At 50.1% G+C, this 22433-nt stretch overlaps 2 protein-coding genes across 2 annotated transcripts in view; both read right to left on the bottom strand.

Annotated features, from left to right (window-relative positions):
* LOC144726833 (uncharacterized) overlaps window positions 1–11002 on the bottom strand; it is a 38151-nt gene extending 27149 nt beyond the window's left edge. Inside the window, exon 1 of the mRNA XM_078605787.1 lies at window positions 7144–11002. Within this exon, the coding sequence (XP_078461913.1) occupies window positions 7144–10660 (3517 nt within the window). The 5' untranslated portion in view covers window positions 10661–11002. The remainder of the gene's footprint in view (window positions 1–7143) is intronic.
* A 2831-nt stretch (window positions 11003–13833) lies between these two features.
* LOC144726850 (potassium voltage-gated channel subfamily V member 2-like) lies at window positions 13834–20663 on the bottom strand. The gene is made up of 4 exons (XM_078605805.1): window positions 20043–20663; window positions 16610–17134; window positions 15594–15719; window positions 13834–14465 (listed from the first exon to the last, which is right to left on the bottom strand). The coding sequence occupies exons 1-4, from the start codon at window positions 20661–20663 to the stop codon at window positions 14196–14198; spliced, it is 1542 nt and encodes a 513-aa protein (XP_078461931.1). The 3' UTR covers window positions 13834–14195.
* Between the last annotated feature and the right edge of the window lie 1770 nt (window positions 20664–22433).

Here is a 22433-nt window from a genome sequence, read left to right as displayed (position 1 = left end):
AGTTGAGAAGCAGGCTACAGTCTAGATTATAGACTGCCAGTACGCCGACTAAATGACATAAGCATTGCTACAGTCGACATAAGCTGAAAAAGCAGAAAACAGTGGATATGAAAGGCTGGCAGTACACTGAATGAGGTAAAGAAGCAGGCAACAGATTATAGACTGGCATACACTGATAATGGGCAAAAGCGAAATTAGCAGCATAGATAATAGAGTGCCAGGGCACTGACGTAAATTAATCAGCAGGCAGCAGGCAGCAGGCCACATGACAGACTGGCAGTAGACCATCTGTCAACTTATTAGCTTCATAATAGTAAACAATGCACCTCAGTTTTTATCTGCACACAAACATAATTGTAATATCGGACAACTAATTAGTTTGATAATTTTAAACAATGAACCAGAGTTCTTATGTGCACACAAACATAATTATTGTAATATCTGGCAACTTATGAGTTTCATTATAGTAAACAATGAACGTGAGTTCTAATCTGCACACAAACATTATTATAGTGATATCTGGCAACCTATTTGTATCATAGTAAACAATGAACCAGAGTTCTTATGTGCACACAAATATTATTATAGTAATATCTGGAAACGTATTTGTTTCATAATAGTAAGCAATGAACCTGAGTTCTTAGCGTAAGAAGCAAGGAAATTTGTACTTACCATAGCCGTGGTGAGGCCTTGTCCCGTGCGGAGCCCCCGTTCTGGCCTACATTGCCGAGGCGGCGGAGGTGGCACGTTGCCAGGCTGGGGGCTGGGCCGCAACCCCCGCACCCCCCCCCACCATCCCCCCGCCCGTGCAATAATAATGCTATCTAAGCACTATAATATTATTATCTACGGACTCTGTAGTATTAACTGTCCTCAACGTGTTGGGAGGGGGGCGAAGAAGACATGACACTGTGAAGAAATAGCCGCAGCGTTGTATGTTTATTCATTGCATGCGAAACGCGTAAAAGAAAATGTCCCCCACGAGCTCGACCGAACACGCATCACTTGGCAGGGTCCGCCCCCCCCCCACCCAATTGGCGTGAGTTGGTACGACCGGTGTCGCGCAATAAATAAATATATCGGAATCCCACTAAATAGCTAATTCAACTAATTTAAAGGTGACGGACGTGAAAAAGGAATAGCCTATTCCCACCGCGGGGCTTAGGGCGTGCTGCCTGGCAATTTTTTTTCCACATATACCCCACCATAGGAGAGCCAAATCCCTTGTAAGCGCGCAGAGACTTTTATATATAAGATAAATAAATTACCAAGTTGCCGCTTTCAAAAAAACCTACACGTAAAATAACAAGTTAAATACATAAAATATATAACTGTAAATGTGTACTCTTACTGTTATTTATTGTGAGTTCTTTCTTCCCATAAATAGCTGAAGGCCAGTTGACCAAAACAGAGCCCTACCTTGGCTCTCAATGGCAATAAAAAATGTTTTTATCCCATTCATGTCTATCGCATAAATACATGTGCACACTCAACAGTCTCTACCTCGTCACATGACAAAGCAGATTGTGATGAGACTGCCAACTCGCATCTGGAATGCAGTCACTTTATAAACTGGGATATGTGAGTTTCCATCCATCTTGTATGACCACAAGGATACACAGAAAAAGGACCATCTAGGACCGCGTGCCCCCGATGCCCAAGGGTCTGCCGATCCAGAATTGGACTCCTCAGCCACCTCAAAAAGCCAGCACCAAACCCAATGGACATCATTCTCGAATCTCAAGGGGCTACCGATGATAGACATACATTTTTCCCGATTAGAATCCAACGGGAAAATATGAACTTGGATATGCATTATTTGTCTGCATATGAATGTTGCAGCCATATTAGTGAGCAAGCTTGGTACGGTACGCAAGCTTGCATACCGTACCACGTCGTCATCTTGCTTACCGCTGTCTGTTCTCTCTGCCTGGATCCTCTCTTTGGAATTTTCACACTTAAATTCTAACTTAGCAATCTTTGAAATACGTAATCAACCGGGCTATGCGTTAATTGTATGTTGACCGACTCTCTGTGTTGCATTACATTACATTTCGATATTTTACTAGGTTATTTAATTTTAGTGTGTCTTTCTCCTGATTTTCAAGCTTGCGTGCCGTGCCGCGTCGTCATCTTACTTGCAGCAGCATCACGTTGCCGTCCACTCATTGATATGCTAATTTTTTCTCTGCCCCCTCCCTCTCTCCGCCCCCGCCCCCCTCTATATTTAAGGCACCGTCACAGAAACGACCTCTCTCTTTGTGCCGATGTGTCCTCTCTCTGTGTGTCCTTGTGATGTCTGTCTGCTTGTATGTCTGTCTATAGTTTTCTAGTTAGATTTTTGTTGCTATTTCTTTTATGCCTGATGACGATTGCTTGTGTTGCAATCGAAACGTCGTAATATGCTATTATTTAATTTATTATTTTATCTTTAGACGTGACTTAACCGAAAGAACCAAAGAATAAAGTATTGTCGTTCATTTTTGGCAACCATTTTGTGTGTAATGAGTGCGACCTTATAATATATTTGTTCAGGAACCGGAAGCCAATGCAGCTTGGCGAGCACTGGGCGGACATAGCCAGATTTTGCAGTACCCGTCACAACGTGCCAAATAGTGTTGAACATGCTACAGCTTGGTAATGTTTTTACCAGACGTCCCGTAAATTTGTGGGTTACAGTAACGGAGCCTTGTTGAGACTATGCTACAAGCCACCTTGTTGGCTATGTCATGACTGAATCGTGGTCGAATGTGTCAGAGCACTGATATGAAAATTGCACTAGATTCTACACGTGGTGATCAAATGACATACTGGTCGAGTATAGTGCCGAGGCTCTTTAGAAACTGAATCCTGGAGTCTGCGACGACCACACCTGATCCTCCCACAAATGTTTTTGCCCGAGCCTGCGTGCCAACCAGCAGAACCTCCGATTTTTCAAAATTAAGCAGCATTTCGTTTCGTGCAAAACACATGTACACCACTCGTGTGCAATCTTCGAGGTTACCCAGGCTCTCCATATCGAACCTTGACCTCATTGCGGTATACAATTGTGTATCATCAGCATATTGATGGAACTTGATGCCATGCAATGAGATGGCATCGGCGATCAGAGAGACGCATGTTGAAAATAGGAAGGGCCTGAGGACGAATCCCTGTGGTACGCCAAACTCGGCACAGAATAGGTGAGGACTGTTCATCACCCAGCTTGATGAATTGTAATTGATCATCCCAATGTTTTTGTACTTATGTCACTCGACCTGCAATTGGCCATTATTGCTCTAGAGACGCACAAGTATGACATGATGCGTATGTAGAAAGTTCACGACTCAGCCAGCTGACAGAGGTACGGAAAATAAAATCACCTAGCAACTGCAATATTACACACAATCATAATACGCCAATATCGTACAACTATGATTAGTGACAGGTTAATTAAAACGAAAAAGTATTGCGCGAAAAAATTCTGGTAACATCGAGATCTTCAGTAAAAAAAACCTGCTTGTTTTTTTTATTAACCTGTTATTTTACAAACAAATTAGATGAGCAGATAACATGTATCCTTTATATATCCGTCTCCACGTAATTATTTTGTAAGGTCTTGCTTACACAACCCATCAGCAGCACGATCTTCTGAGAGTGCATTATTTCATCAATAATGATTCAAGACAAGCAAACTCTGGACCAGTTTTGACAAAGTATTTCTTCAGCAATATCAGGCTCTTGAATCGTTGTTTGTAAACAGACAATTTAACAGGCAAGGCCCCTGTCTTTATGATATGGGTCCCATTTCACTGAAAAAGTATAGTGAGGAAATAAAGTATTTGATCCCCTGCTGATTTTGTACGTTTGCCCACTGACAAAGAAATGATCAGTCTATAAATTTAATGGTAGGTTAATTTGAACAGTGAGAGACAGAATAACAACAACAAAATCCAGAAAAAACGCATGTCAAAAATGTTATAAATTGATTTGCATTTTAATGAGGGAAATAAGTATTTGACCCCCTCTCAATCAGAAAGATTTCTGGCTCCCAGGTTCTGGCTTAACGAGCTGAGATTAGGAGCACACTCTTAAAGGGAGTGCTACTAATCTCAGCTTGTTACCTGTGAAGTATTGGAAAATGACGGCAGGAAACTCCTTGACGGGAACACACTTCTTTTATTAAATCTTGACTTGTAACAATACAACGCGTGGCCTCTCTTCTTCACACCGCACTTCTCTTGACTCAGGATTCTGTGCTGCCGGCTCTCTGTGCCTCGTGTAGACTCCGCGCCTCGGCTACACTCCTCTCTCGCCTCGTGTAGACTCTGCGCCTCTGCTACACTCTCCTCTCTCGCCTCGTGTAGACTTTGCCTCTCTCTCGCTGGCTACACCGTATGCATACTCGGCTCGTGCAGACCGTTCTCTCTCGCTGGCTACACCGTATGCATACTCGGCTCGTGCAGACCGTTCTCTCTCGCTGGCTACACACTACACATTACTCAGCTCGTGTAGACCGTTCTATCTCGCTGGCTACACACTATACATTACTCAGCTCGTGTAGACCGTTCTATCTCGCTGGCTACACACTATACATTACTCAGCTCGTGTAGACCGTTCTATCTCGCTGGCTACACACTATACCTTACTCAGCTCGTGTAGACCTTTCTCTCTCGCTGGCTACACACTATACCTTACTCTCTTCTACTCTCCATTACTCTCCTCTCCGGGCTCTATCTCTACACCTTCGTCTTCATTCTTAGATGGTTCCACTTCTGCCCCTTGCTCCTCTGTGCATCACCTTATATACCCCTTCTTCCCGGGAGACGGAGCGGATGCGGACCTCAACGTCGGCACCGCTCCTCCGTTACCCAATCCCCACGCGCTATCCCCACGATCCGGTTCCGCTCAGCGCGTGTTTCCACTCTCCGACCAATCACACCGCGCTGCTACCCGATCACTCCCTCTGGGCGCGTCACCGGCACACAGCCAATCAGCAGCACTACCCCCACCCGCGCACTGACGCCTGCTCCTCCCCGTCAGCGCGCGTCACCACACACACACCCGTACATACGCGCTGGCACACGACATATACACCCAGCGCGTATCACCACTACATCACCCCCTCCCACATAGCTCGCAGCCGGCCCGGCTGCTAACAACAACCAACCACGACGATAAAACGACAACCAACAAAAAAAAACCCCATAACCCCCCGAGTGTGCCCCGTAACATAACACAACAACAACAACAACAAGAATAACTATGTACAGATTGACAATGAACGCGAAAAGTCAACAATAACACGATACGAGCAAATTCGAAACGAACGCGCCCCACGTCCCTGCGACTACACGCAGTGACGAGGCGCTCCAACTGCCCCGACTCCTCACGAGGCAGGTCATGCAAAGTAGCACGACCTGGCGCGAGTCCGTCTGGCTGGTCCATCGTATGGGGCGGGACACTGACGACCGTCCGGCGGTTCCGGCCGCTCCAGACGGCGCGGAACGGGCCTGAAAGGGCCGGCCCCGCCGCGGAGATCCGGCCGCCGGTGATCGGCAGCTGTCAGTTCCGAGACACCTGGGAGCAGATCAGGCGACAATACGTGTGGATCAGGCAGAGACATTTCCCCCTCTGGGTCGCCGGTCACGTCACACGCCCGGCCATCACGACACAAGGGGAGGCCATATGGAGGCGAGAACGGTTTCAGTCGGGAGGGGTGAACGTACCACCGGCGCCCTCCCCACTTTATCTGAACGCACTGGGGCCGTGCAACGCGCACGACCTCCACGGGTCCCCTCCACGGTCTCAACAATTTAGGCGACGTAGCCAAGGGTGCCTGAGGGCAATGCAGCCAGGCCCTGTCACCTGGTTTCCATTCGTGCATGGACACCTTCCGTGCCCGCAACCGTTCATTAGCAACTTGGCGAGCCCGCGAATTAAGCCGTGCGGCCTCCCTCGCCTCTGTCAGCTTATGAATATTAAACTTAATATGTTCTGCCAAATTAGAATTAGTTCGTGGAGCGGACAGGCCAAGTTGCGTTTCTATTGGCGGGTCAGCTTCCCGACCGTACATCAAATAGAATGGGGAAAACCCCGTAGCTGCATGGGGGGCCATTCTATACGCGGCAAGGACTCCCGGGACCTGCAGGTCCCAATCTACATGTGCCTCGCACACCTGCTGGCACAGCATGGAAGTCAAGGTTTTGTGGAGTCTCTCCACCATCCCGTCAGTCTGCGGGTGGTACGGGGAGGTACGCACCTTCTTGGTACCCAACAGATCGCACACCTCTTGCAACAATTTACTCGAAAAATTTTTACCTTGGTCGGTCAGCAGGCGTTCGGGAGCCCCCTTGTCCAGGACATAGCCCTGGACGAAGGCATCCGTCACAGCCGCTGCCGACTGGTTAGCGAGAGGCCACGCCATAGGCCATCGGGTAAAGTATTCGACCCCCACTAACAAATATTTATTCCCTCTCGGCGTGACTGGGAAGGGCCCCAAAATATCGAGTGCAACGAGCTCGTTGGTACGCGAGACCTGAATAGATTGCAGCGGTGGATTAGCTGCCACGGCCGGTGGTTTACGCCTGGCGCACTCAACGCACCCCTTCAGAATATGCACCACATCACTTCCCATTCCCGGCCAGTAATAGTCACGCTGAAGCAGGGCAAGCGTCTTGTTAACTCCCAAGTGCAAGAGGCGTTCGTGTGCCGCCAAGACAACCCTCCCCCTCACAGCGGAAGGCACCACGAGTGCGTTCCGCCGGGACAAACTGTCCCATTTCAATAACACGCCCCGCTCAAGTACATAGGAGCCGGTACGCTCCTGGTCCCCCTCGGGACCCCCAACCTTGCGGCGCAATGCTAGCAGCGAGCTGTCCGCCATCTGGAGGCGGCCCCATTCGCTGAGCGACAGCGAGAGCAGCGAGTCCCGACCCTGAGAGGCAGTGGAATCATCCCCACTCGGTGCGCCCGCTGTCGCAGCCAGTGCCCCCATCTCCCCCGCAAGCGTCGGTTTACAGCGCGCCGATCCCGACAAACACGCGCATTCATCACAAGGCAACAACCGCGACAAGCAATCGGCATTCGTGTGTCGCAACCCCTTACGGTACGTAGTCGTAAACTGATAGTCCTGGAGGACTTCCAACCAACGCGACAACTGGCCCGAGGGCTGGGCGACCCTCAATGAATACTGTAGCGCCGCGTGGTCCGTTCGGACTATAAAGTGACGACCATACAGATATGGCCTAAACTGCTGCACAAAAAAAACAATGGCAAGCAGCTCGCGACGGGTGACACAGTAGCGCTGCTCCGCCGGAGACAACACCCTACTACCGTAGGCGACAACTCTTTCGACACCCCCAACGACTTGGGATAGCACCCCCCCAATGCCCGTGTTGCTAGCATCCGTGTCCAGCAAAAAGGGACTGGCAAAATCGGGATAACACAAGGGTGGGGCACCCACCAAGGCGTCCCGGAGGGAGCGAAACGCGGCCTCCTCCTCCGGTCCCCATTTGAACTTCACTCCCTTCGCCGTTAGAGCGTGCAAGGGTTTTGCAATAGTGGCGAAGTGCTCAACGAACCGCCGATAATAAGAAGCAAACCCGATGAAACTACGCACGTCGGAAACGGACGTAGGTGTCGGCCACGAACCGACACAATCCGTCTTCGCGGGATCGGTGGAGATCCCCGAAGAATCGACAATGTGACCCAAGTATCTAACGGACCTACGAAGGAGGTGACATTTGGCCGGTTTAAATTTCAACTTAGCCGATCGCATTCGCAAGAACACCCCTCTCAATCGCCGGAGGTGTTCCTCAAACGTTTTACTGAAAACAATGACATCGTCCATATAAATCAAGCATGTATCCCACTGCAAGCCCGACAAAACCAGCTCCATAAGTCGCTGAAACGTCGCTGGAGAGGAGTGAAGTCCCATGGGTAACCGGTTAAACTGGAACAGCCCCCCTGGAGTCCGAAATGCTGTCTTAGGTTTCGACTCTTCGTCGAGCGGCAACTGCCAAAACCCCGATAACAAATCAAGAGTCGAAAAATATCGCGCACCAGACAATGCATCGAGGGACTCATCCATCCTGGGGAGCGGATACGCGTCAGCCACAGAGATCTTATTCAGGCGACGGAAATCAACGCAGAATCGCAGGGACCCGTCCTGCTTCTTAACCAGCACAATAGGCGCTCCCCACGGGCTAGAGGAGGGTGAAATAATATCGGCTTCTAGCATATCGTTAACAGCCGACTGAACATGTTCCTTCTCCACGGGACTCAGTCGGAAGGGATTTAGCCTGACCGGCGCCGCATCGCCCGTTTCAATGTGATGGTGCAACAAATCCGTGCACCCAATGTCATACTTATGTTTACTGAATACATCAGAGAATTCAATGAGCAACTCGCGCAGCGCACCCAACTGCGCCGCCGACAAATCGTCCGAGGCGGCACATAACGAATGGACCCACTCAAGGTCTTCCCTTGGCTCAACGTTCCGCGCGGGGCTCGAGCCCACCTGCGCAACCAACCCATCATCCCCAGGAACCTGCGCCGCGTGAGCCAGCACGGTGCCCTGCGGGATGACAGCTGGTCGCGACCCCGCGTTCAAAACCATCACAAACGGATCCCTGTCAGCCCGCACCAAAGTGTGAGCCACCGATAAATCAAGACCCCCGACAGCCTTGTTAGAAGGACCCAAAAGCATACTCTGTCCCGAAGCCTCCCTCACCCATGGTTTTCGCAACCGGAGGGGAATCAACATCTGTGAACCCGGGGGCACTTGCACTGTCTGCGTCGCCACCGCTTGTATCGTAGCGCACGCCGTCCGAATGTCAGTAGGGCCCGTCAAAAATGAAATCCGGCGACCCGATGGCAGTTCAATGCATCGTTGATCGATAAGAATTTTAATGGGCATTTTAGCCAAAAAGTCAGTGCCCAAAAGACACGGAACTGCCAAAGAAGACGAAACGAAAACGGGTCCCGATAATTTGATATCTCCAATGCAAATGGACGCCCTAACCTGACCGATAATGCCCAACGATCCCCCATTAGCGGCGTAAAATGGCACATCCACTGGAAGCAGCGGACGACATTGGACTGGAAGAATATTATAAATGAGGTCCGATATAATAGTTGCCGATGCCCCCGTGTCCACTAACACCCTAATCTCAACCCCATCAATAGATCCCGTAACAACGGACGAACCCGCCGAAGCAGCCACAATTCTATGCCCCAATTCCGCCCATTCAATGTCTCCCTGGTCCCGGCCGAACCCCCCTCGCCGAACCGAATCCCCGAACCTTAACCGGCCCTCCTCCGCCGCAACGCGGCGTCCCATGTGTGCCGAATAAACAGGCCGAGCGTGTGAGGTGCCGCGACTTGCCGGGGATTGTAGAGATGACTTGGGCTCTCGGTCGTCGTCCAGCCGAGCTCCTATGGCGCGCTGCCGCGGAGCGCGGCACCCGGACGCCACGTGGCCCCGGAGGCCGCAGTTATAGCACGTGACGAGGGTCGGAGTAGATCTTGGTTGCTCCGACTTTCGGCCCGATCGCAGAGGCGACCGGGCCCCCGGCCTCCAGTCCCCTGGTCGTCCCGTGGCGAACGCCTCCTCTCGTGGGCTGACGACTTGGGGTTCGGCGACCACCAACCCCGGGGCTGCGACGACAGCAGCGTTGCAACCAACGCCTTGCTTCCGTTGTAGGGCCTCGTGCGCTTGAATACTCGTGGCGACTCTCAAAGAAGAAATATCAATGTCGTCAGCTGTGTTGATAGGGACCCCCAGGTCCTGCGCCAACTTGAGCAGCTGCTCCAAAACCATCGCGTCTTGGCCCTCCTCGTCCATCCGAGGGAACGCAGCATCAGCAAGAGCCAGCAACGCCGTGCGATAGGCCAGCGCGGTCTCCGTGGCCGCTTTCCGTCTTGCGTAGAACTGATGGCGGCATGTAGAGGGAGGCCCGTAGACCCTGGCCAACAAACCCAGCGCATCCTTCAGCGTGGAGCGGTCCGACTTCCGTGCAGCCCTGAAGGCCGCGAGCGCATCGTCGTCCAGCATGGCGGGCAATGCCCGCAGCGCCGTAGCATCGGACCACGCTGACATCTCTTGATGCGCCAAAAACCTTCGCTGAAATTGGCCCCAGTCTCCGCCTTCCGCCTTGAAGGCTGACAACGTGGGCAGGCGCTGCTGAAAAATGAAGTCATCCGCCTCGTGGTTCCTCTCCGCCTGTCCGTCGGTGTCTAAGATGGCGGCTCCAGCAGCAGACGTAAGATGGCGGACCCCCTCGCGCGCTGATGACGTCGATGCGCGCGCTTGGGAACCCACCACCACGTGGCGCTCGCCGTCCCCGCCAAAAGTAGGCCCAGGCGCAATGGCGGGAATCCCCCATTCGTTTTGGCGGGAATCTGCGGGGCGACCTTGTAAAATGTCCCCCACCGTCCCCGCTCCTCCCGACGAGCTGATCTCCGCCAAGATGGACGCGGCGGCGAGCAGCAGCTCCGCCAGTCGGGAGTGCGCCTCACGAAGCCCGGTGTCTGTCCCCGGTCGCTCGGCCGGCGCCGTCGACGGACCCTGCAGCGTGGGCAAGTCCTCTTCCTCACCCCCCGCCACCAGCGGCTCCGAGTCGTCCAGGTCTTCCTCGCGGTCAATCCCGTGGGTCCTACGGGTCTTCCTCGTCTCCATACTTGGAAGCCCGTTTCACTTCTGACGCCAGATGAAGTATTGGAAAATGACGGCAGGAAACTCCTTGACGGGAACACACTTCTTTTATTAAATCTTGACTTGTAACAATACAACGCGTGGCCTCTCTTCTTCACACCGCACTTCTCTTGACTCAGGATTCTGTGCTGCCGGCTCTCTGTGCCTCGTGTAGACTCCGCGCCTCGGCTACACTCCTCTCTCGCCTCGTGTAGACTCTGCGCCTCTGCTACACTCTCCTCTCTCGCCTCGTGTAGACTTTGCCTCTCTCTCGCTGGCTACACCGTATGCATACTCGGCTCGTGCAGACCGTTCTCTCTCGCTGGCTACACCGTATGCATACTCGGCTCGTGCAGACCGTTCTCTCTCGCTGGCTACACACTACACATTACTCAGCTCGTGTAGACCGTTCTATCTCGCTGGCTACACACTATACATTACTCAGCTCGTGTAGACCGTTCTATCTCGCTGGCTACACACTATACATTACTCAGCTCGTGTAGACCGTTCTATCTCGCTGGCTACACACTATACCTTACTCAGCTCGTGTAGACCTTTCTCTCTCGCTGGCTACACACTATACCTTACTCTCTTCTACTCTCCATTACTCTCCTCTCCGGGCTCTATCTCTACACCTTCGTCTTCATTCTTAGATGGTTCCACTTCTGCCCCTTGCTCCTCTGTGCATCACCTTATATACCCCTTCTTCCCGGGAGACGGAGCGGATGCGGACCTCAACGTCGGCACCGCTCCTCCGTTACCCAATCCCCACGCGCTATCCCCACGATCCGGTTCCGCTCAGCGCGTGTTTCCACTCTCCGACCAATCACACCGCGCTGCTACCCGATCACTCCCTCTGGGCGCGTCACCGGCACACAGCCAATCAGCAGCACTACCCCCACCCGCGCACTGACGCCTGCTCCTCCCCGTCAGCGCGCGTCACCACACACACACCCGTACATACGCGCTGGCACACGACATATACACCCAGCGCGTATCACCACTACACCTGTATTAAAGACACCTGTTCACAGAAGCAATCAATCAATCAGATTCCAAACTTTCCACCATGGCCAAGACCAAAGAGCTCTCCAAGGATGTCAGGGACAAGATTGTAGACCTACACAAGGCTGGAATGGGCTACAAGACCATCGCCAAGCAACTTGGTGAGAAGGTGACAACAGTTGGTGCGATTATTCGCAAATGGAAGAAACACAAAAGAACTGTCAATCTCCCTCGGCCTGGGGCTCCATGCAAGATCTCACCTCGTGGAGTTGCAATGATCATGAGAACAGTGATGAATCAGCCCAGAACTACACGGGAGGATCTTGTCAATGATCAAGGCAGCTGGGACCATAGTCACCAAGAAAACAGTTGGTAGCACACTACGCCATGGAGGACTTAAATCCTGCAGCGCCCGCAAGGTCCCCCTGCTCAAGAAAGCACATATACATGCCCATCTGAAGTTTGCCAATGAACATCTGAATGATTCAGAGGACAACTGGGTGAAAGTGTTGTGGTCAGATGAGACCAAAATGAAGCTCTTTGGCATCAACTCAACTCGCCGTGTTTGGAGGAGGAGGAATGCTGCCTATGACCCCAAGAACACCATCCCTCCCGTCAAACATGGAGGTGGAAACATTATGCTTTGGGGGTGTTTTTCTGCTAAGGGGACAGGACAACTTCACCGCATCAAAGGGACGATGGACGGGGCCATGTACCGTCAAATCTTGAGTGAGAACCTCCTTCCCTCAGCCAGGGCATTGAAAATGGGTCGTGGATGGGTATTCCAGCATGACAATGACCCAAAACACACGGCCAAGGCAACGAAGGAGTGGCTCAAGAAGAAGCACATTAAGGTACTGGAGTGGCCTAGCCAGTCTCCAGACCTTAATCCCATAGAAAATCTGTGGAGGGAGCTGAAGGTTCGAGTTGCCAAACGTCAGCCTCGAAACGTTAATGACTTGGAGAAGATCTGCAAAGAGGAGTGGGACAAAATCCCTCCTGAGATGTGTGCAAACCTGGTGGCCAACTACAAGAAACGTCTGACCTATGTGATTGCCAACAAGGGGTTTGCCACCAAGTACTAAGTCATGTTTTGCAGAGGGGTCAAATATTTATTTCCCTCATTAAAATGCAAATCAATTTATAACATTTTTGACATGCGTTTTTATGGATTTCTTTGTTGTTATTCTGTCTCTCACTGTTCAAATAAACCTACCATTAAAATTATAGACTGATCATTTCTTTGTCAGTGGGCAAACGTACAAAATCAGCAGGGGATCAAATACTTTTTCCCCCCACTGTTTAATACATAGCTAAATAATATGAATGGCTCCACTGAAGCAGGAGCTTGATAACTTACAATCACTTGAATATCTTAATTTGTGCTGCTGTGGTGTTTAACAGTATGTAATGTGAGCGTAAATGGGGTTGTTGCTGGGCTCGGGTCCAATCACACGGCGGGGGGTATTGGTGGGCGGAGCCTGGTCTGCGGGGCGTGTGGGAGGGGCCACCGTTCGCCTCGGCTCCAATGGGGGCGACGTGAATGGGGGCGGAGCCAGCGGGAGAGAGAGAGAGATAATATGGGAAGGCCGGATCTGAGGATCCGGAGGAGGAGGAGTCAGGGTCACGTGGGGGGAATGTATATAAGTGGGAGCCCGGAAGAGATCGGGGCAGTTGGGGATCTAAGAGGCTGAGCCACGTTGGGTGGTGAGAGGGATCCGCGCCATCGGCCACGTGGCCGAAGGACCTCTGCACGCCGTCGTCCAGTGGTGTGCGGAGTGCGGGAATAGGGTAGTTAACGGGGGAGTGTGCGGGCAAGAGAGAGAGCGAGAGGGAGACAGCATACGCGGGGCGCACGCGAGACAGGACTGGTCCGGGAGAGGGAGAGAGAGCGTGCGCGGGGCGCAAGCGAGACAACACTGGTCCGAGGAAGAGGCCAGTGGGGGTGCGGAGAAGAACCTAAATAAAAGACGAACGGAGACCAGCATCGCCTGATAGTCATTTATTACAAGTGTAAAACATTACTCTAACTTGGCTAAACTGGTCATTTCTTTCCCCCCCCCCCCCCCCCCAGGTTAGATAGTGCACCTTAACATATCTCACCACTCTCATGAGTTTGCACAAATAGCATCTTGCTATCCAATGCCTCCCCTCTGTTTTTTTCCTGACAAATATATCCAATAATACATTTCCAAACCTCTACACTAGGATGATGCAGTCAAAGTTAAACTCCCATTTACAGTGGAGTTCACACTTGGACACGGTGCTACCGAGGACTTATGCACAACAAATTATGGGCAGCTCCCCAACGTCTGGTCAGAACAGAACACGGTCGGGGATTTAATTGTCAATCTTGTCGAGGCAGCATAAAAGCTCGTGAAAACAGCATTGTGTGGATCGGCGTTGGAAGACGGCAATGCAATTTTTTTATGTGTACTTTATATATAAAAAAAAAATCTGTGCAACTGAGTAAGATTGCACTTCTTGAATTAGTTTGCAGGACGGCGCAGTTGAATCAATTGCCGTGGCCATGCACACCATCTGCATTGTTGAGGATATGAGTGATCTTGCGCCAGACCCGTCGCTTCAAGTCAATCTTGCCCCGCTGCTTGACCCGGTACTCTTGCATCTTGAGCTTGGCGTAGTAGTCGGAGAACTTGTTGAAGAGGATTGAGATGGGCAGGCCGTTGAGGATGATGCCGAAGGAGATACAGCCAAAAGCGAAGAACTGGCCCAGGAATGACTCGGGGTACATGTCCCCGTAACCCACCGTGGAGATGGCCACCTGCATGTGCCACGTTCACACCGACGCATCCCTTTTCAGTTTAGGTATCCACCGCCTGCACACCAACAGTGCTCCACAGAAAGAACATCCTGGGTTTGATTCCCAACTCGGGCACCTTTCCGTGTGTGGCTTTTTTATGTCATTGCAATAAGTTTATCTTCACTTCTTACAATAGTTCACCCAGACAGTCTCTTGTAAAGGAGCACCTCGTCTGCGAGGGTGTCCAGGGTGTCAATTGAAACAGAGCAATGTACAAAAACCTTTCAAATCGATACAGGAATATATGCTGTCTTAACAGAGTTGATTTTAGCTGTACAGTAAACCTGTCAAAGCCGGATTAATCAGGGTATGAGCTTTTCCAGTTATGTTGGATGTCTGGCATACTGTAACATTTTAAACGATACATAATTACTCAATTGAAAATGTATTGACATTCAATTACCACCCATCATATTTAATTAATAGTCAATAATATAATTACAATTGCCGTAACATTGCGCATCTTTCCATCATTTTAACGCAGAGGTGAAAGGCTGAGGATCACTGGCTGTGGCCAAAATGTTCTAACTGGTTTGAAAAATGAAAATACATTTCATTCATTCGCAAAAGAAAGCAAATGCACATAAATAAGAGACAGCAGCAGCAGAGCGTGCGAACGAGACGTCCAAGGACACCGCGTTCCCAGAATTAGCGCAAGGGCATGGGGGGAGGGGTAGTGGAGCAAGTTGGGAAAAGAGGAGGGGGCTATCTGCAGTTTATAATCTCTGATATGAGGTAGAACATATTATTTGGTGATGCTGTGATAGCAGTGGTGCGCGAGCAGAAACATGAAAAATAACCTCAACTCATTCGTCAATAACATTGTGGCCTTAAAACGAAACATGCATAATACACGACGTTTCGGGCAATGGCTCTTCATATCACATTATGTGCTATGAAGGCCACCGTAGTATTGACGAATGTGTTGAATTTATGTGACATGTCATACTTTTGTGACAGGTAAATGTTGTTAAGGCTTTTTTGTTCCATTGTTCATTGTTCTTTGTTCACGAGTGGGGCACGTGCGCCCTGGGGGGAGGGGCGGGAAGGGGTTGGGGCGAGGGTGGCTAGCGGGGGGAGTGGGCCTACCGTGGCCCACCACCAGGCGTGCGGGATGCTCGTGAAGTTGGTGCCCTGCACGTCGTGCTCCACCGAGTAGACGAGCGCCGAGAAGGTAAAGATGCCCATCGCAATGAACAGGAAGAGGCACCCCACCTGCGGAGCAATGGTAAAGGTGCAGCCCTGCAGATGCTTTCTCGCGCCACCGCAAGAGATATCTCTAGACAGCTCTTCTAACAGGGAACCAACGCTCTGTATATTAACGTATTATCAGCAAACTAATGTGTATTTACATGTGGAAGGAAATCAGAGCACCCGGAGAAAACCCATTGCATGCGAGGGGGAAACACGGTCCCATACAGGCAGAGCAAGTGCGGGCCACATTTTGTTGTACCGCTTTTTCCTGGAAAGCCAGGGTATGGCACCTCGACGCCAATAAGAAGGGAGTTTCACAACATTTGTGCGATCCGTCAACCCTCACCTCCACAAACCTGGATTACAGGCGCATTCCACCACCACCCAGCTCTACATTGTATTTGGCCTCTTCTTCCATGTTGGTCAGACGTTTTAGAAGAGATGGGAGTACTCACACTTTACTCCGCCACACAAGACCTGCCTAACTGCGGTGTACCGATGTCTGCTACTTAGTGGACAGAATCGAGGGATTTAATCAACGTACACCATTTTTTCAACTGCTGTGCTGGGAGATTGAACTTGCAACCATTGGATTGCAAGTCCAGTGTACGAACCATTGCATAGTGGTAACACATCCATGTTTCACAACAAGGTTCTGTGTGTTATTCCCGACTTGGGCGCCTTTGTTTGGAGTGTGCATGCTCTCCCCCTGTCCAATATGGGTTTCCTCCGGTAGCTAAAAAAAACCCCACACAATGTAGCTGGTCTTGGCGAAAAAAACATCCAAATGCTAAAATATTACCCACAAAGTTACTCGATTGATATTACATGTGGGCAACATCGCCCCCGACTGCGAAAAAACCTGACAAAGAAACTTGAGACCCAGTTGGCAAATCTTTCCTGTGTCGCACCTGCTGGTAGCACTTGCGCAGCGTAAAACCGAAGGCGCGTAGCCCCGTGGAGTGCCGGGCGAGCTTGAGGATGCGGAGGATCCGCATGAGCCTCATGATCCTCATCACCTGCCCCAGCTTGCCGACGCGGTCCACCGCCTGCACCTCGCCATCATACGTGTGGTCCCCCTCGGCCACGAGCTCTTCGGACATTAAGTGGATGTAGAAGGGCAGGATGGCGATGAGATCGAGGCCGTTGCTCACCGCCTTGAGGAAGCCCCGGATGTCAGGGGTGGAGATCAGCCGTAGGAGGTACTCAAGCGTGAAGAACCCGACGCATATGGTCTCCAGAATCTCCAGGGAGGTCTTCTCCCCTTTGCTCAGCTTCTTGGAGTGCATTTCCTCCACCGTGTTGAGGCTCATGCCCACGATAGAGATGAGCACGAAGAGGCTGGAGGCCACCGCCATGATCTTGGCAAGGATGGACGAGAAAGGGTCCTCCATGAAATGCCACACGATGCGTCTCTGTCGCCCAAAGCACATGTCCTGGAAGTGGTAAAACAAGGAAGAAAAAAATGCACGCAGACGCAAGGATTCTGGAAACTTTAGAACACAAGTTAGTCCTCGTGGATATTTAATTACCGATAGTAGCGTTACCTCTCAAACTACACAATTAGATGATGGCGCACAGCCATTGGATGACAAGGGTTATCATTTCAGTGCTAGTTATTTGTCGCTGTTCTGAGAAAATCCTTTAATACATTCATTTGGTTTTCTGTAGGGCAACTCTTTATTAGCAACACGACATTATACAAAACGTATTTATATTTAGTCATCTTTGTAACAATTCTCATCATCATTGCCCCTTGTTAAAGATGGGACAGAGCAAATGCAATAACACTTTCAACATTAGTTGGAGAAAGTGAAAAAACAGACCGTGTTAGTTTGCATTTTAATTCATTTAACTTAATCTGGGCATTTGGTGCTGTGAGCGGTTAACATAATGTCAAATTTAAATAATATGTCAAGCGCTGTCTAATAGAATAAAATATTCATGTGGTTAACGTAATGAATGTGGGAGCGGTTCAGCGCACAGAGCTATGAAGTTACCAGTTTCCTGCCACGGCTTACATCGGTGGCGAGTGCTATCTGAATGGTTCCTGGGTACCCCCCCACCTCACCAACTCACACGGACCAGCGTGGTGAAGTGTGGACAAAAAACCCCTCCAATAAAACAACTCGGCATGGGGAGGTCTTTGCCCAGCACTTGATTGACAAAGGGCAGGAAATGTAATTAACTTTTTTTAATTGTGAAGATTGATAAAGATCAATATGTCATCGTGGCTAAAGCCATGGATACCACCACCACAGCTTACCAGTGCTCGGTCTTCTCTGCCAGATATAGAATGCATACCATCGCCGAGATTACTTCCTGCTGTACATTTCACAACTTTGTGTCAAGTTTCAGTACATGTGGATGTTTTGTATGTCCTAGGTCACACACATGCAGTTAGGGTTGCAACTTGTCCTGGGTTTTCCAGGATTTTCCTCTGGTTGGAGGTAGCTGTCCTGGGAAATCGATAAATCTTCCCAGGACATTAAAAGTCCCGGGTATTGTTAGTTGCATAATAACAATAAATGCACTGCTCAAGACGGTGCATTTATGGTGTAGTTCTCTCCTCTGCCTTGATTGTGAGATTATTTCGTCTTCCCATTCTCTATCTCAGGTGGCAATCCTACATGTAGTGTATGGTAATCGGTGCACTATGCTTATGCTCGCAGCAACCAGAGCTAAATCCACACGTAAAAAGTGTTAGTTGGTGTTTAATTCTGGTCTAGACCTCACTCAGATGCCGGTCTAATATGGAAGTTGGTTCTTTGAAACCATCATGTACTCTTGGCAGCTCTCACCGCTTTGTTGTGTGCCAACGTAGTGGCCTAGCTGTCGAGTGTGCATGCAGTGCAACTGCACAGGGGTCAACGGGTCAGGGGAGGGGCAGGCACCGGGCTAGATAGAGGCAAGGTGGACAGGAGCCCCGTGCCAACCGAAGCTACCCCTCTAATGCCACAATGGTCTTAGTCGGCACTTGCTAACAGCGGCTGTGCTGACAGTCTATATGGTTAGACAAGTGTGAATGCAACAAAAATAATTATCGTTCACATGTCCTGGTGGAGATCTCCCCACTGTAGATATTCGGGGGATTTGTTTTGTTTACCATACTTGGCAACGCTGATGAGTGCTGGTTGGTTCGGAGAGAGGAGCAGGACTGGTTCAGATATCACTCGCCACCGATGCTTGCTGTGGCCGGGGATCAACCCGAGGACACTGGCTTCGTAGTGCAGTGTGCTCAGGTCTCTATCACCCCTCCCCCCCTTTGTAAACAAGTCCACAGCCCGTTGTCAATCGACTGCTGGATAAAGGCCTGGTAATATTGTGCGGATCATCGGTATTGTATTGACCATACTTCACCACGTTTGTTCGGTGCAGTTTGAGCATAGAAGTGAAGTACAACAATGTATTTTGCCGCAAAGCCCTCTGCTGCCCATAATATAGCTGCGGGCCCTATAACACCTCGTTAGGTATGGTGAGCGCCCATCCAAAATGCTATTTAGGCTCAATCCGGCTTAGCTCCCGATCTGACAAGATCCGGTGTATTCTGGGATACATTTGATCATCGACCCCTTGTCAACAATGTCCACTGTACGCAAACTGACTCAAGAGTCTATGTTTTGTCTCAAGAACGTTGAGATTATAGGAGCCCCTTATCTGAAATCAACTAAGGCAGAGCCCTGCCAATAATTCTTACCATACCCAAACGTCAGGCCACCTCCTTGTCACTCTTCTATTGCTATCACGTTCATGGTTCCCGTGAACTCTACTTTGATCTCTCCACCAATGTTGATGTGAACTCGGTCTATCAGACTGTTTCCTCCGATCCAGTGTGTGCTACCACAACACTGAAGGTCCCAATACTTTATTAATAGTATTTATAGTCATTAAGAGGAATAATGGTTTTTAATAATTTACCCATTTCAAGTTGTGAATGAAAATGTTTCCTTGCCAAACCTCACGCCCCTTCCTTCCTCGGCCGATCTACGTTGCATCAATACCTGTCACATGACTAATGTTGTTTACTTGTTTTAACATTTACCCAATCAGGCGCTATACAAGCTGCCATTGGTATTGTTGTACGCTCCTGAACCTTCCTAAAAGACAAAGGCTGCTGCACACCACGATTCATGCCACCTCACAGTTTAATCACTCAAGACATGGGAGTGATCGGTCGTCAACGTTGTGTGAACACAAAGTTCGATTTGCAATAACCACAGACACTTTGGTCTCGCGACTGTGTTCGTGACTTGCGACCATCAATGCATCGACACCATAAAACCAAAGCTTTACATTGTATTGCAGGACTTTAGCAATGGTCGCAACGTCACTTTCTCTCCTCACCTGGAAGTGCTCTTCCTTCGTCTCGGTCACAAACTCGTTCTCCAGCTCCTGCTGCACCTTCAGGTTGTCCTCCATCTCGCTCTGGCGCTCCTCGAACACGATGCGACAGCAGTGGTTTGTGTGACGCACCTGCAGCCCCCAGTATTGGATCTCCTCCACGTAGTTGATTGGGCACAGTTCGTCGCTTACCCACAGCACGCCCGTGCGGTAGTAGGTGAACACGAGGCGGAACACCTCGGGGTCGCGGTCAAAGAAGTACTCGCGGGTGGCCGACGCGTAGTCGTCGCAGACGTCCATGCGCTCCGAGGAGCTCAGCTCCGGCTTGGCGAGGCGGCCGAGCCGTGTCTTTGGGTGGCGCGCGAGGACGCAGCGCGCGATCCTGAACTTGGTGCCGCCGATGTTGAGGTGCAGGATGGGCTCGCCCTGCGTGACGAGGGTGGGCCCGCAGTGGGGAGACGACAGCGACGCCGACGGGATGTTGTTCAAGGAGCTCCAGGCACGCACGCACTGCGAGCGCGCCTGGCACGGCGTCTCGTTCATCGCCGCGTCGGCTGTGGTGGCACGCCGGAGTACATTTCTCCGCGTCGACGTGGTCATTCCCTTGCCCGAAGACCAAGCCATTGTCGTGCCCTGTTGCCGCTGTTTCGGTGTCCTTGGGGTATGTCAAAGAAAATCTCAAACCCAACGGAACTCAAACAGTAGACTTAAATGAATGATGGCATTGTACAGTCTGCTTTGAAGGACTCGTTAGGAATTGCACACGCGTGTGGAATCAAATGTGTTAACGCAGCAAAGTTAGTGGACAACGGGCTGCACATTTACATGGGACGCATTGCGTTTCGTCTTCTAATCGCTCATCTTGCTCGGCAAACTGAATGAAATAATCAAAGGATTTCCAGCACAAGTGTGTTTTACCACACAGGCCACGTGGACGATGATTACACGGATTAATCGGCCTAAAAGCATTTATCCAGCTTGACTCCTCCGTTAGCCTCATTACCTATTTTAAGGCAGCGCTAGATTAAGAATGTTCTTCCATGACCATATGCCCGAATACTTTAGAGCGGCAAATTGGGAGATTTAAAAACGTGTTGTGGTGGCGTGCTTTGCTTGGTTTTCGTGGCGCAGGGATCCTTGGATATCGCTAAAAAAAATTGTTTTGACTTTACTTGAAACACTGGTCGAGCGATAGTGTTCATGGACAAAATTAATAAGCAATGCGTGCTTCGTATCTCCAATATAAGTAATTAAAAATAATTTTGTACACATTTGGCGCAGCCCTGTTGGGGTGCATATAAACATGGGAAGCCAGTGTATTCTAGTTTGTTAGGTTCACAACGCGTGTTGTTAATGCGCTCTTGAAATACGATTGAGCGAGGGTAGTTCCCCCTCGTCCCAACAATGTATCATGCGCTAGCTGGAGTGCTTGCTAACTGGTTCAGGTGAAGCTTTCCAATGGTTACAGCGCATGGCAAAGGATGGCTTTACAAAATTACTTTCATGTCAATTTAAAGGCGGCCGGGTGATTTTAGGATCAGAGCAGAGCCAGTACCAGAGTTCCTGGGTTTGAATCTGCGCTTCAGCCCCCCCCCCCCCGTGGTAAGAGACGTTTAGTTTATGCCACCAATTTCTTTTTGCACCAAGTAGGCTACTTCGAAGGCAATACCGTAATAATACCGTCTGCGGAGTGTTCTCACGGGGGCGATGCATCTCATGCCATAGCTCATCTTCACCCTAAATAGATTTATATTAAGACAATTTACACCGTTTACCCAGAGAAGGGCGAGTACATTTTCAGAATGGTCTGCCAAGTTGTCGCAGTAGGGGGCAACGGTGTTGCGATGCCAATAGAGTAGTTTCAGGCAATTGCTCAGCATAATGACTAACGGTAGGTTTAGCTGGAGAAACCAGGACAAAAACCAAATCAGAACTGGGGGAGAGGACCTCCCCCCCCCCACAGAAGGCAGTCCAGAATCAAACCAAAGTGGGTCTTAAAAAAAAGGCACGTTACCCACTGCACCACCCTGCCAAGTTTTAAACAATTGTATTTTTAAAACTTGATTTGAAGCTTTCGTGACTGCAGGAATTACTTTGGTTCTTTCGGTAAAGTCACGTAGAAAGAAAAAAAGAGTACGACGTTTCAATTGCAACAAGCAACCGTCATCAGGTAGAACTAAATTTGTGTTTCGTCTTGCTCAAATTTAGTTCTACCTGACGGTTGCTTGTTGCAATCGAAACGTCGTACTCCATTTAATTTTTTTACACGACTTTACCGAAAGAACCAAAGAGTAATCCCTGCAGTCACGAAAGCTTCAAAAATCACGTTTGAACCACCTCTCCGTGGAGGATGCAAGTTCTGTTTGTCAAATTTAACATTTAACTTCAAATTTA

The sequence above is a fragment of the Lampetra planeri genome, chromosome 24, assembly GCF_965212315.1.
Source record: "Lampetra planeri chromosome 24, kcLamPlan1.2.h2, whole genome shotgun sequence".
In the NCBI taxonomy this organism is placed as follows: domain Eukaryota; kingdom Metazoa; phylum Chordata; class Hyperoartia; order Petromyzontiformes; family Petromyzontidae; genus Lampetra; species Lampetra planeri.
Note: the sequence above shows the minus strand (reverse complement) of the source record. Positions and strands in the feature narration are given on the sequence as shown.

Excerpts from the sequence above, each read along its gene's own strand:
- LOC144726850 (XM_078605805.1), bottom strand. The coding sequence starts at position 20,663 with ATGGCTTGGTCTTCGGGCAAGGGAATGACCACGTCGACGCGGAGAAAT. Across the intron at positions 17,135-20,042 it reads CGAAGGAAGAGCACTTCCAG|GACATGTGCTTTGGGCGACA; the intron begins GTGAGGAGAGAA and ends TACCACTTCCAG. Across the intron at positions 14,466-15,593 it reads ACGCCTGGTGGTGGGCCACG|GTGGCCATCTCCACGGTGGG; the intron begins GTAGGCCCACTC and ends TGGCACATGCAG.